The sequence below is a fragment of the Notolepis coatsorum genome (genome assembly GCF_963971535.1).
Source record: "Notolepis coatsorum genome assembly, chromosome: 7".
In the NCBI taxonomy this organism is placed as follows: Eukaryota; Metazoa; Chordata; class Actinopteri; order Aulopiformes; family Paralepididae; genus Notolepis; species Notolepis coatsorum.
Genome location: NC_140171.1, coordinates 10,747,911 through 10,762,910, shown reverse-complemented (window position 1 = coordinate 10,762,910; position 15,000 = coordinate 10,747,911). Strand labels below are relative to the sequence as shown.

The 15,000-nt window shown below is 43.5% G+C and overlaps 1 protein-coding gene across 1 annotated transcript in view; it reads right to left on the bottom strand.

The window, feature by feature from the left end:
- The window catches only part of sdk1a (sidekick cell adhesion molecule 1a), a gene marked incomplete at its 5' end in the record, with an annotated part of 439,376 nt that overhangs the window by 114,719 nt on the left and 309,657 nt on the right, over positions 1 to 15,000 (bottom strand). The window contains 2 exon segments of the mRNA XM_084319476.1: positions 1 to 20; positions 12,366 to 12,557. The exon segment at positions 1 to 20 is cut by the window's left edge and continues 102 nt beyond it. Coding sequence (XP_084175602.1) covers positions 1 to 20; positions 12,366 to 12,557 — 212 coding nt within the window.

Sequence of the window (15,000 nt, the reverse complement as noted above, 5' to 3'; positions counted from 1 at the left end):
GGAGGGCGCACCAGGAAGTTCTGCCGATAGTAAACACAAGAGAGACAAAGACACAGATACACACAACTACAATGTTAAAGACACACTGTCTCAAATACATTGCATCTCTGTGTGTATATGGATCCTGGTTAGTGGGAGCTATTTCCCTGCTAAATTTATCTACACATTTTTCTCCTATCACCAATATTGAAAGAATATGTCAGAATCAAATTGAATTATACATGTATATAGATAATTATAATATATACATCTAATCATGGTGCAGAGATGGAAATGTGATTTATGACTGCCATCCTGCTAGAATAATTTAAATATTAAAATGAGCAATTTATGCAGTGAAATTGTTTCTGCTGAACAATTTGACATTAGCCATCAACCACAATGTGAAATAATACAGTATCTACAATAGTCTGCAATGTTGGCATTTTTATAAGACGTGACAAAGTTGTAAGAAATGTCATGAATCTGAAATAAGCCCCACAGGTGACGGGATGAGGAGATCATGAAACTGTTCTGCTGCTGTTTGCTTCTTAAGTGACTTCATCCATTCACAATGTGAAACCATGTGCTTCTTCTTAAGTGACTTCATCCATTCACAATGTGAAACCATGTGCTTCTTAAGTGACTTCATCCATTCACAATGTGAAACCATGTGCTTCTTAAGGGACTTCATCCATTCACAATGTGAAACCATGTGCTTCTTCTTAAGTGACTTCATCCATTCACAATGTGAAACCATGTGCTTCTTCTTAAGTGACTTCATCCATTCACAATGTGAAACCATGTGCTTCTTCTTAAGTGACTTCATCCATTCACAATGTGAAACCATGTGCTTCTTAAGTGACTTCATCCATTCACAATGTGAAACCATGTGCTTCTTAAGTGACTTCATCCATTCACAATGTGAAACCATGTGCTTCTTAAGTGACTTCATCCATTCACAATGTGAAACCATGTGCTTCTTCTTAAGTGACTTCATCCATTCACAATGTGAAACCATGTGCTTCTTAAGTGACTTCATCCATTCACAATGTGAAACCATGTGCTTCTTAAGTGACTTCATCCATTCACAATGTGAAACCATGTGCTTCTTAAGTGACTTCATCCATTCACAATGTGAAACCATGTGCTTCTTCTTAAGTGACTTCATCCATTCACAATGTGAAACCATGTGCTTCTTAAGTGACTTCATCCATTCACAATGTGAAACCATGTGCTTCTTAAGTGTCTTCATCCATTCACAATGTGAAACCATGTGCTTCTTAAGTGACTTCATCCATTCACAATGTGAAACCATGTGCTTCTTCTTAAGTGACTTCATCCATTCACAATGTGAAACCATGTGCTTCTTAAGTGACTTCATCCATTCACAATGTGAAACCATGTGCTTCTTAAGTGACTTCATCCATTCACAATGTGAAACCATGTGCTTCTTCTTAAGTGACTTCATCCATTCACAATGTGAAACCATGTGCTTCTTAAGTGACTTCATCCATTCACAATGTGAAACCATGTGCTTCTTAAGTGTCTTCATCCATTCACAATGTGAAACCATGTGCTTCTTAAGTGACTTCATCCATTCACAATGTGAAACCATGTGCTTCTTCTTAAGTGACTTCATCCATTCACAATGTGAAACCATGTGCTTCTTCTTAAGTGACTTCATCCATTCACAATGTGAAACCATGTGCTTCTTCTTAAGTGACTTCATCCATTCACAATGTGAAACCATGTGCTTCTTCTTAAGTGACTTCATCCATTCACAATGTGAAACCATGTGCTTCTTAAGTGACTTCATCCATTCACAATGTGAAACCATGTGCTTCTTAAGTGACTTCATCCATTCACAATGTGAAACCATGTGCTTCTTCTTAAGTGACTTCATCCATTCACAATGTGAAACCATGTGCTTCTTCTTAAGTGACTTCATCCATTCACAATGTGAAGCCATGTGCTTCTTAAGTGACTTCATCCATTCACAATGTGAAACCATGTGCTTCTTAAGTGTCTTCATCCATTCACAATGTGAAACCATGTGCTTCTTAAGTGACTTCATCCATTCACAATGTGAAACCATGTGCTTCTTCTTAAGTGACTTCATCCATTCACAATGTGAAACCATGTGCTTCTTCTTAAGTGACTTCATCCATTCACAATGTGAAACCATGTGCTGCTTCTTAAGTGACTTCATCCATTCACAATGTGAAACCATGTGCTTCTTAAGTGACTTCATCCATTCACAATGTGAAACCATGTGCTTCTTAAGTGACTTCATCCATTCACAATGTGAAACCATGTGCTTCTTAAGTGACTTCATCCATTCACAATGTGAAACCATGTGCTTCTTAAGTGACTTCATCCATTCACAATGTGAAACCATGTGCTTCTTATTAAGTGACTTCATCCATTCACAATGTGAAACCATGTGCTTCTTATTAAGTGACTTCATCCATTCACAATGTGAAACCATGTGCTTCTTAAGTGACTTCATCCCAATCAGCCGCCCTAATCACCATCATTTTCAAGACTTTTTAGGTTTCCAGTCTTTAGGCTACAAAGCTTCAGCAGCATAGGCTACTGTTCTATCTTGTATTTTTTCACAATTATAATTGTTCTTCTTGTTATATCTTGTGTAATCCTTGTGTTATGTTAATTACAGCTCAATGAGATGATGCAGATAAGAGATAATAAGGATCGCAAGAGGGATTGCTATTCTTTCATCTACACAGTTTGATTGATGACACCACTGGTGGTTATTCAAACTGATCTCAATAGCCGCCGTCCGACTAAACGCATGTGCGCAAATCGGTTTAGAGAGCCTTGGGATATGAGAGCATGTGAGATGATGTGCAAAGTAAACCAGTGTTGTTTTAAAGTGGGCCTTTCATTTCAATTCCATCTACTTGCGGCACCGGCTTCCAGTAGATCCAGCCGTTCAGTCAGACCTGAAGTCTCGCGAGATCGATGATCTCCTCCATACATATCCTACCGATGATCCCACGAGACTTTAAACAAAGGTTTGAATGATGACTGGATCTACTGGAAGCCGGCGCCCCCCCCCTACCCCCCCGCCCGCACATCATTCACCAGAAACCTTCAGCACAGTACTGTAGCCTTCTGTCCACGGAGATCCATCACAATTCTGTCCAACAACAAACAACCAAGAGCTCATTCTCCCTCCCCGCCGCTGACTTCTTTACTGGCTGGAAATAAATTAGAGAGAAAATCCAATAAATCCTATAAAAGGCTTTTTGAGCGGATGAATGGAAACCAACCATGACCCGACGTGTCCGTGACGGGTTTACAGCTCTATACCTTTCAGGAAATATAGCCCGGCTTGAAAATACAGCCCTCACACATAGTGACAGCCGCGGAACAGAGCTGCCGAAGGTTCACAATGACAATTGGTCCTCCATGTTGCACCCGGGGGCGGGCGACGGTTGCTATGTGCAAAACAATTATTTGAGAAACATTTTATATATTTTTTTTGAACAAATGTTTTTTTATTTTTTATTTATTTTTTATTTTTTTTATTTGACATGACATACAAACCTTTACAGTAGAAATCCACTATAAAACACATACATGCTCTTACTCGTTCTTCCCCCCCCCACCGGACCCCCCTTGAATACATCCATTATTCCGTTTGATACCAAGGATTAATAGTTCATATAATGTTTTATCCTCTCCACCACCCCTAACCAGATTTCTATGCTGGCTTAATTAATACCTAGAATTCGTGCGGTAGATATCTCCAGGTAAATCATATCAAGATATGTAAGAGAGAAACATTTTATTATAGTTTTTTTTGGGTTCATTCGGTGTCTTGTTACTGGATCTTGTATAAACATGTCACAGTGGAGCAGTAACGCCGTGCTTTTTACGACGTTTTACCTGCCCTGGCTACTCCGCAGCACGGGAATTAAGACGTTTTCTTTTTGCAAAGTGGTTACCGGTGTTTACCGGCTGCCGCGTTGTCAAGACAGACGGCAACGCGCGCAAGCAGAGTGGCAGGCGGTATAGGCAGCGTGTTGTTAAAGGCTCTCAGTTAAATTAGAAAATGAAATTAGATTAAAAACCTGTCCGTATGAAGAACTCGGTTTTCCAACAGAGCAAAAAGTAGGTCTTGCAAGTAAAGTACTGGCGTTCAGTATCGGCGACTACTCACAACGAAGTACGAGTACTTGTACTTGTTGGGTAAAAAGTGGTATCGGTGTGCTTCTTTTTTTTTCTCCCATTTTCTATTTTTCTCCCATCCCAATTTCGTATTGTCCAATTCTACCCTCCCCTGTCTCGAACGTTGTTAGGCCATGCCTCCCACAAGCCGGCTGCAATGTGGACGAAGCCTTGCATCACGTGTCCCCTCCGGTACTCGAGGAGGCAGCCGTCGCATCTTTTCACCTGCACAGCGCGATCTCTCAGCGGCGAGGGTCTGCGTGGGAGGGACACGCCGCCCCCGTCGCTTCCTGATTCTGCTGCGCAGGCGCACCAACCGACCTGTAGGAGTCGCTGTCCACAACGTCCGATCCCCACCCATCAGCTTTCCCACCCCTAACACTGCTAATTGTGTTAGTATGAACGACCAGCCAAGCTGATAGCAATGCGGAGAGCTGGGCTCGAACCCAGCGTCTCCTGCATTGGTGGCGAGCGCCTTGCCCACTACACCACCTAGTGGTCGGTGTGCTTCTTGTTTACCGCTCTGATGTTACCGTCTCGAGTATATACTGTATATGCTAACCAGCTGGCTTGAGAATCCAGCCATCAGCTGAGGACAGCTGCTCAATTGACAGGCGTCGGTGTGGAGAGAGACGGTGAAGACCGCAGCGCACGAGGAAAAGTGCTCTGAAGCGTGGGCTTTTCACTCCTCACTCCTCTTTCATCTCGTCCTCACAAATGAAATAAACGACGGCTCGTTTTCCATTAATGAAATTCATCTCATCAAACCCCAACCCAGTCCTCTCTGCTGTAACTTGTCTCCTTCAATCATGAAGTGGCACTCTCTCTTCTCTTCATCACAGCGTGAGTTAGTATCTCTAAAGAGCAGGTACCAGTGTATTCTAGTCTCTGGAGAGCAGGTACCAGTATATTCTAGTCTCTGGAGAGCAGGTACCAGTCTAGTCTAGTCTCTGGAGAGCAGGTACCAGTGTATTCTAGTCTCTGGAGAGCAGGTACCAGTCTAGTCTAGTCTCTGGAGAGCAGGTACCAGTCTAGTCTAGTCTCTGGAGAGCAGGTACCAGTATATTCTAGTCTCTGGAGAGCAGGTACCAGTATATTCTAGTCTCTGGAGAGCAGGTACCAGTATATTCTAGTCTCTGGAGAGCAGGTACCAGTATAGTCTAGTCTCTGGAGAGCAGGTACCAGTATATTCTAGTCTCTGGAGAGCAGGTACCAGTATATTCTAGTCTCTGGAGAGCAGGTACCAGTATAGTCTAGTCTCTGGAGAGCAGGTACCAGTATATTCTAGTCTCTGGAGAGCAGGTACCAGTATATTCTAGTCTCTGGAGAGCAGGTACCAGTATATTCTAGTCTCTGGAGAGCAGGTACCAGTATAGTCTAGTCTCTGGAGAGCAGGTACCAGTATATTCTAGTCTCTGGAGAGCAGGTACCAGTGTATTCTAGATTATGTAAAGCACTTATTAGTATATTCTAAATGGTAAATGGTAAATGGTGCATTTATATAGCGCTTTTATCCAAAGCGCTTTAAAATGTTTTGCAAATGAAGAAGAAAAAGGTATACATTATCCTCCCCAGTCTGTTTATAACTATACTACACACTTTATCCAAAGCGCTTTACAATTTGTTCCTCACATTTTACCCATTCACTCACACATTCACACACCGATGGCAGAGGCGACCGTGCAAGGTGACAACAACCTGCACATCGGGAGCAATTAGGGGTTAAGTGTCTTGCTCAAGGACACTTCGACATGCTGCCCATGGGAGGAGCGGGAATCAAACCGGGAACCGGATTACCAGACGACTGCTCTACCTCCTGTCGACCAGTGTATCTCTGATACACAGACGCAGAGAGAAGAAAAAGAGATAGGGACACAGAGACAGACAGCGAGAGGGATATACTGTATAGGGCTGTCCCCGACTAAGGATTTGGATAGTCGACTTTGATTGGCCGAAATTCGCCGATAGTCGACTATTAGTCGACTATGAAAAAAAGAAAACATTTGAAGAAAAAAAAAGTATATAAACAAAAAGAACGTATCATTCCATTTGGGCTGCGCAAAAGCCTCTGCGACAGCATGCAATTGGTCCACTGATGGATACATCTTGATATTTGTCTAGTCTAGTGTGTTCATTAGACGGGTGAAATCCTCTTTCAGTGCCTCTGTGCCTGTTTTCTTAGGCAGTTAGCCTCTGGTATGCGTGCCATTAGCGTTAGCCACGCTTCTAGGCCTCTTTTCTTTTGGAAAGAATGATAATTAAAAAAAATAATAATAATAATTGCATTCGACTAAGAGGTTGGCAGTCGACTACGGCTCCTCCTTTCGATCGATTAGTCAACTATTCGACTAATAGGGGTCAGCCCTACTGTATATATATTACATAGAAAAGAGAGACGTACACAAGGACAGAAAAAGAGGATATTTCGTCACAGCTGACACGAACAGCTGGACAGGACGTGTCTATTCTTATCCCAACCCATGTTTGCGATCTGATTGGCCACTGACATTTCTGGTCATGTGACATGTGCGCCCAATCGCGTGACGCGACCATTTCCGCCTTGACCAGCAGCAAACTACCTAACGCCTACGATCCACACTCTAACCTTAACCAACTTCGAAAGAGTGCCTAAGCTTAACCGGCGAAAGAACTTGCCGTCACACGATAGGCGCGACCAGAAATGTTAGTGGCCAATCAGAGCGCAAAACGCGAACGCGGAAGCAAACATGGGTTGGGATAAGAATTTAGGCGGACAGGACACAGAGCAAGTCGATACTCTTCCCCTACAGCTCAGAGTCAGAGAGAGGGTCCTCACTCTGCTGCAGTGCGTGTGTGACTCCACATTCGTCAGGAGAAACCATGTGGGGGTTGAATATATGAGATAAACATATAAGATCCGACATTTAAATTCAATGAAACACTTCAGGGATGCATGTATTGTTAAAAATAGCCGCGTATTGTAGGATATGTAGGGATGTGTAACAATAGGCGCATCAAGTTATAGCGGCCCGTAGCGCGTCCATTGTGAGTCTGTCTCCTCAGCGCTGTACAGCTGTAATGCAGGGAACTTTGATGTGAGCTGCCGGAGCAGCAGATGAATGACAATAATCTCTCAACTCCATGAATACATGAATACATAAACACCATGAGAAGTGTAGGCCGGATGGATCTCTCTCTCCCTCTTTTTCTTTCTTTCTCTCTCCCCCCCTCTCTCTCTCTTTCTCTCTCTCTGTCTTTTTAGTGCCCCCCCCCCCCCTCTGTCTTTTGCTTTCATGAATTAATGAATAACTTGCTGAATCTAAGAGACGTCCGTATCCATCCTTCTCTCTCTCTTTTTTTATTCATAAATTAATAATCCGAAAATGTTAGGGCAACCCCCCCCCCCCTCCCGCAGGCCTGATATGGCACTTTTCCATCAGTTTTTCACTCTTCCTCTCTCTCTCTCGTGCTGCGTTGTGTCTGTAGTTCAATGCGTACTGGAGAGACATCATGTTCTGATGACACACAGTCTCTTCTTCGGTTGTTTTTCCCGCTTGTTAAGTGTTTCTGTTGTCTATTTTCTCTCTTGCATTCTCTTTCTTCCTCTCTCCTCCATCTCCCTCTCTCTCGTTCTCTCCATCTCCCTCTCTCTCGTTCTCTCCATCTCTCTCGTTCTCTCCATCTCTCTCTTGTTCTCTCCATCTCTCTCTCTCTCCATGTCTCTCTCATTCTCTCCATCTCCCTCTATCTTGTTCTCTCCATCTCTCTCTCGTTCTCTCCATCTCTCTCTCTTGTTCTCTCCATCTCTCTCTCATCATCTCCATCTCTCTCTCGTTCTCTCCATCTCCCTCTCTCTCCCTCTCTCCATCTCCCTCTCTCTCGTTCTCTCCATTTCCCTCTATCTTGTTCTCTCCATCTCTCTCTCATTCTCGCCATCTCTCTCTCGTTCTCTCCATCTCCCTCTATCTTGTTCTCTCCATCTCCCTCTCTCTTGTTCTCTCCATCTCTCTCTCGTTCTCTCCATCTCCCTCTCTCTTGTTCTCTCCAACTCTCTCTCGTTCTCTCCATCTCCCTCTCTCTCGTTCTCTCCAACTCTCTCTCGTTCTCTCCATCTCCCTCTCTCTCGTTCTCTCCAACTCTCTCTCGTTCTCTCCATCTCCCTCTATCTTGTTCTCTCCATCTCTCTCTCGTTCTCTCCATCTTCCTCTCTCTCATTCTCTCCATCTCTCTCTCGTACTCTCATCTTTCTCTCTTGTTCTCTCCATCTCTCTCTTGTTCTCTCCATCTTTCTCTCTCTTGTTCTCTCCATCTCTCTCTTGTTCTCTCCATCTCTCTCTCTTGTTCTCTCCATCTCTCTCTCATTCTCTCCATCTCTTTCTCTCTCTCTCTCTCTCTCTTCCATCTTTCCTTCTCTCTAGCTTTCTTTCTACGGATGTAGCCCTTAGGACGGTCTTCCCCTGCCGAGTGGTATCCAGTGGTTGGCATATTAACGGTATCAACCAGTAGGGGGCGCTCGGGTTACACCGGGTTACTTTTCGTCTCTAGGAAAAGGGGAGGGGAGAAAGCCGTGACATGGGTTGTGTTCTCAGCTTGAATACGCAGCGCGAATGCGCTCGCAGATTGAGACCGTTTTCAAATGTCCAATCTAACGAGTTTAGTTTGCTCATAAAATGCTTAAAATGTTAAATATATGAATTAGAGGTGGGCATAGATTAATTTTTTTAATCTAGATTAATCTATCTGCAATCCTGGAGTTAATCTAGATTCATCTAGATTAAAATGGCTCATTTGAAGTCTGCCGAAGGCATTCAAAATATGTGTGTTCTACCTAGGGATGGGTATCGTTAGGATTTTATCAATACTACTACTCTTATCGATATTGTCTAGCACAGTCTCTGGAGCGTAACAGTAAGAAGCATTTTGTATGAAAGTATTCTGTACTTCTGTATGACAACTATTAAAGAACTTGAACTTGAACTTGATACTGCTTAACGGTTCGGTACTTTATCGACATTGCTTTGCACTTGGTTGTCTGTTTTTACTTTTACTTTTATTGCTGGATTGTATCACATGGAGTGTTTCTCTTTTTATTTGCCGTGCTGTGGTTGAGATGTTTTGTTGTTTGTTTGTCTTTGTTGCTTGTGAAGCTGCAAATATGAATTGCCCCACGCGGGACCAATAAAGTTGTCTGAATCTGAATCTGAATCTTTATTATTTATAACTTTATAAATAAATATTATTTCTTCAGCAACAGCAGCAGCAATGTTCTTTTATATAACTTTATAAATAAATTATAAATAAATATAATAAATAAATATTATTTCTTCAGCAACAGCAGCAACAATGTTAAATGTGTTAAATGTGTAAATGTGTAAATGTGTAAATGTGTATTTATTAGCCTATTCGTAATAATTCGTTATTAGCCTAGGTAACTCCGTATTATCTTGGCTTACCTGCAGTGGACGTGCATGGAGATGGAACATTGCGAGCAAAGCAGTCGAAAACGGCGCATTTCTGCAGACTAATGTTATGTTTTGACAACAGATGTTTTAACAAATTGCTTGTATTGCCACCCATACTTGCAAATGTTTTATTGCACTTGTGGCAACGTGCATTGTCGGCATCGACTTTCGTAAAGTGTACCCAGACTTTCGTTTTGTTCTCTCAAACGGAGAGATCACACGGAGCCACAGACTGGCCCCGCCCTGAAGTACCCATATGTGTATTTTCTGTGAGTGTGAGAGGCTCGCTGAGTCGCTGCGGCTCGCTTCTCGTGCAAACAGAGAGAGGAGAGGAGACCCAAGTTTGAGAATAGATTAACGGCGTCAATTGTATTATCGCGCTATAATAGTCCGGCGTTAACGCAGCCCGGTTACGACGTTAACGGCCCAGCTCTTATGAATATATGAATTCTGATTCTGTTTTTGTCCTATCCACTGTCCTGTGATTATAAAAGAGCTGCGAGCCCCTTGAATAGCAGCGTGAATGCGCTCTCAGATCAAGTCAGTTTACTCAATAAAATAAAGTATTTGAGCACTTTTTTATGATATAATTAGGTTTTTGGTTTATTTTCTATAGATAATTAGAAGAATATCAGTTTTCCACTTGGTATAATTAATCAAATGTCCAATCTAACGAATTTCGTTTGCGCATAAAATGCTTTGACGTCGGGTCAATTATGTTTTACATTTATAGTCATCTTGAAAATGAATGAAAGCACTACACAAACACTGCAAATGACAGTGAATGAATAAATAAATAAATTACACAAAAGATAAGTTTAACGAATTCCATATAAATCGATAGTTTATTAACATGCAGCAGGTGGCTTGGTGAAAATGTAACAGATTTATATGGAATGAACTCTCTCTCTCTCTTTATCTCTCTTCCATCTTTCCTTCCCTCTAGCTTTCTTTCTTGCTCTCTCCTCCATCTCTCTCTCTTTCTCTCTCTGGCCTCGATTTATCTTCTTTCTTTTTCTCTCCTCCATCTCTCTCTCTCTCTATCCTCCATTCCTTTCTTTCTCTTCCATCTCCCTCTTTCTCTCTCTCTCTCTCTCTCTCTCTCTCTCTCACTCTCTCTCACTCTGTCCTCCATTTCTTTCGCTTTCTCTTTCTCTCACTCCTTCATCTCTCTTTCTCTCTCTCCTCCATCTCTCGTTCTCTCCCTCCTCCATCGCTCCATTCTCCTGACTTTGCCATTTGCAGTTAATCAGCACTAATAACGATTGTGACTTGGCCATGGTCCAATCAGACGCTCCAATCATGGAGTGGATGTACAGTGTACACACATGGCACACACACACACACACACACACACACACACACACACACACACACACACACACACACACACTGAAGCACTCTCTGAATTGCTGTATGGAGTGTGTGAGTGGTTGTGTGTGTGTGTGTGTGTGTGTGTGTGTGTGTGTGTGTGTGTGTGTGTGTGTGTGTGTGTGTGTGTGTGTGTGTGTGTGTGCGCGTGTGTATGATGATTCAGTAACAGTCACTTATCAGCCTGAGGAAAGACAACAACTTCTTAAGAGCTCATCAGTCATATTTCCTCTACACATACACACACATACACACACACACAGACACACACACAGAGTCTCTCACACACACACACACACACACACACACATAGATGGCTAAATCTCTTTTGCAACATCCCCTGTGACTATGTATGTGTGTGTGTGTGTGAGTGTGTGCGTCCATGTCTGTCTGTCTGTCTGTCTGTCTGTCTGTCTGTCTGTCTGTCTGTCTGTCTGTCTGTCTGTCTGTCTGTCTGTCTGTCTGTCTGTCTGTCTGTGAGTGTGTCTGTCTATGAGTGTGTCTGTCTATGAGTGTGTCTGTCTGTCTGTCTGTCTATGAGTGTGTCTGTCTGTCTGTCTGTCTGTCTGTCTATGAGTGTGTCCGTCTGTCTGTCTGTCTGTCTATGAGTGTGTCTGTCTGTCTATGAGTGTGTCCGTCTGTCTGTCTGTCTATGAGTGTGTCTGTCTGTCTATGAGTGTGTCTGTCTGTCTGTCTGTCTGTCTGTCTGTCTGTCTGTCTGTCTGTCTGTCTGTCTGTCTGTCTGTCTGTCTATGAGTGTGTCTGTCCGTCTATGAGTGTGTCTGTCTGTCTGTCTGTCTATGAGTGTGTCTGTCCGTCTATGAGTGTGTCTGTCTGTCTGTCTGTCTATGAGTATAATAATTTATAATTTAGGACCTGCTCAGAGGTCATCAATCGGCACACATGCGATGCATGCATGCAATTCGTATCTGCGATTAACCCAGTGAGTGTGTCTGTATGTCTGTCTGTGAGTGTTTCTGTCTGTCTGTCTGTCTGTCTGTCTATGAGTGTGTCCGTATGTCTGTCTGTGAGTGTTTCTGTCTGTCTGTCTGTCTGTCCGTTAATGAGTGTGTCTGTCTGTCTATCTGTCTGTCTGTCTGTCTGTCTGTCTGTCTGTCTGTCTGTCTGTCTGTCTGTCTGTCTGTCTGTCTGTCTGTCTGTCTGTCTGTCCGTTAATGAGTGTGTCTGTCTGTCTGTCTGTCTGTCTGTCTGTCTGTCTGTCTGTCTGTCTGTCTGTCTGTCTGTCTGTCTGTCTGTCTGTCTGTCTGTCTGTCTGTCTGTCAGTCTATCAGTGTGTCCGTCCGTTTGACATGCATGTGTGTCAGTATCTGTGCATGTGTGTGTGTGTGTGTGTGTGTGTGTGTGTGTGTGTCTGACCTGGTGGCACTCCGGTGGAGATGGTGGATGTGATGGGCAGGCCTTGCCCCGCGGCGGTGAGTGCTGCCACCTGCAGGGTGTAGGAGGTGGTGGAGGCGAGGCCCGTCAGCTGGTGCTGCAGGGTGGAGTTGACCAGGGAGCGGTCCAGGCGGGTGGAGTTAACACCAGACACCTCCCACCATAAGACATAACCTGGAGGAGCAGGGTTGGAGGTTAGGATGGTCATGTATATCTATTGTTGTGAAGGATCAGATTAAACCGAATATATATATTTATTTATATATATATATTTAAATAGTATTTGTATATCGTTTGATATCCCCTGTATATTCCTTGTACAATATGCACTGAATATCCCTTTAGTCTACTGAACAGCCCATAATAGTTTCATTCTACCATTGGACGAGAACCTGGCGCCATCAGCCATACCCCTAGGTTCAAGTTCAATCGTGCCGCCCAACATGCCGAGGCAAGCCCCGGTTCCGCGTAGGAATACGTCTGGCGAAATACGAATGGTACTATTTGTTCATAGCGCATATATATATGGCGCAAGTAAAGTAGAACTTTCTTTTAGTCCAGTTCTTTACCCTCCAACAGAGTAACAGACGCGAAGCCTCACCCACGACGCACGTGTGGTGTAGTAAGGCCTACTTGGCCTCAGAATAGGCATTGAGATATCGTGTGGATTAATAGTTGAATAGTCATAGTTTGGCACTATACCGTCGAGTTGGACGTATTCTATTAAGCTAATAATAGTCTATTTATGTATGGTGCATCGTTCGGTTAGAGTTATAAAGTTATCAGTACCCCCATCGTTCCTGACGTTATCTGGACGCTTAACCAGGCTGGGCAGACCACTAGTGGTGCTTGCATCCGAGGAGCTCCGGGCCAGGGCGACTGGACCTGTATATTGGATTACTCTACCCGGACGACGGCGAGCCTTCCACGGCTTGGATTATGCTTTGGGTGCTTTGATTATTCCATGGATAACGGCCAACACTGCGGAGTGTTGGAACTACCCCCCGGAGAGGACTCCAGGTGAGACGGCGCTCTACACCAGTGAGGTCGCCTCACGTCTCTCCGTTGTGGACCGGCAGCTACCGTCCACCAGAGGGTCCAGCTGTATTCGTCTGCGGACCGAGGTTCTGTGGGCACCGTGTTCAAGACTTTGAATTCTCCCAAGAAATCGTCGGCCAGATGGGATACCGCCAGCGGCTTCTCTAACCCCCCCCTCCTACTGTCTTACAACCAGCGGGACACCCCCCCCCCCTTTAGTGTATCCAGCTATAATCATTTAGGTACCATCGCTATAGTTTCCTAGAGAACCGGGTTGTATACTTACTCCCTGCGTAACCAGAGATTGGACATTCAATGTTGATTTACCTACGAATACTCATTTGCCATACAAGTGCATTTCAAATCATAAGTGTAAACAAGTGAACGTTGTATATACCTTTTGCTATATTAAATATTCGATTTGTACATTTGTGTGGACTTCGTTTCATCAGGTGGGAAAGTGTTCATCATATTTATATCATGTACTGGATGGCCAGAAGTTAAAGTACAAGAGGTAGTGGTTTAATAATACCATATCTAACAATACAGTCAGGGAATTGTACCCCTCAGTTACATCTATACTAAATCATATTATATCTCTATCTGTATATATTATTACCTTACCTACTCTTACTAGTTATGCTACTGGCCAGTATGACTTACTATCATACTGTCTTTATACCTGTATCACTGTACGGTATTACAACTGTGTACATACATCGGATTAGCACTACACCCAGTAGTACTGATTTATATATTTTATACCAAGTTTAATCAGTGGCTCGGGAGGTAGAGCCATCGACTGGTAATCCGGAGGTTCCCGGTTCGATTCCCGCTCCCCGCCGGGCAGCGCGTCGAAGTGCCCTTGAGCAAGAAGACATTTAACCCCTAATTGCTTCCGATGAGCAGGTTGACACCTTGCATGGTCGCCTCCGCCATCGGTGTGTGAACGTGTGAGTGAATGGGTCAAATGTGAGGAACAAATTGTAAAAGCAGTTTGGATAAAAGCGCTATATACATGCAGTCCATTTACCTTTTTACCATATTACTATTGCACTCTGGTTGGATGCCAAACTTATTTTCATTGTACTGTACTTGCGGTGTATAAAGACAATACATTTTAATCTAATATAATCTAAACTAATCTATATACAAGATTAGTATCTGTAAACAAGATTACAAACATCACAAAACAAATTGGTCAGACTACTGCTTGACCTGACTCCCAGAACCCACCTCACCCCTGCCCACTTTGACTACCTAGGATGGCTTAGAGTAGACGACAGAGTACAGCAACTTGCAATGGGCCTGGTCTACAAGATACACTACACCACTAAGGTACCCATGTACATGTCAAAATACTTCCCAAAGGTCAGTGAATACCACGACCACAACACCAGAGGGAGTTCCACAAATCATGTGCAACCCAGATTCGGCTCAAACAAGGGCCTAAACACATTTCGCAATTATGCCACAACAATGTGGAACGCCCTACCCACAGCCGTAAAAAGATGTGAATCTTTTGAGGCTGCAATTAGAAACTGGCCACCGTAAATGTCCAACCCCCCCACCCCCTCCT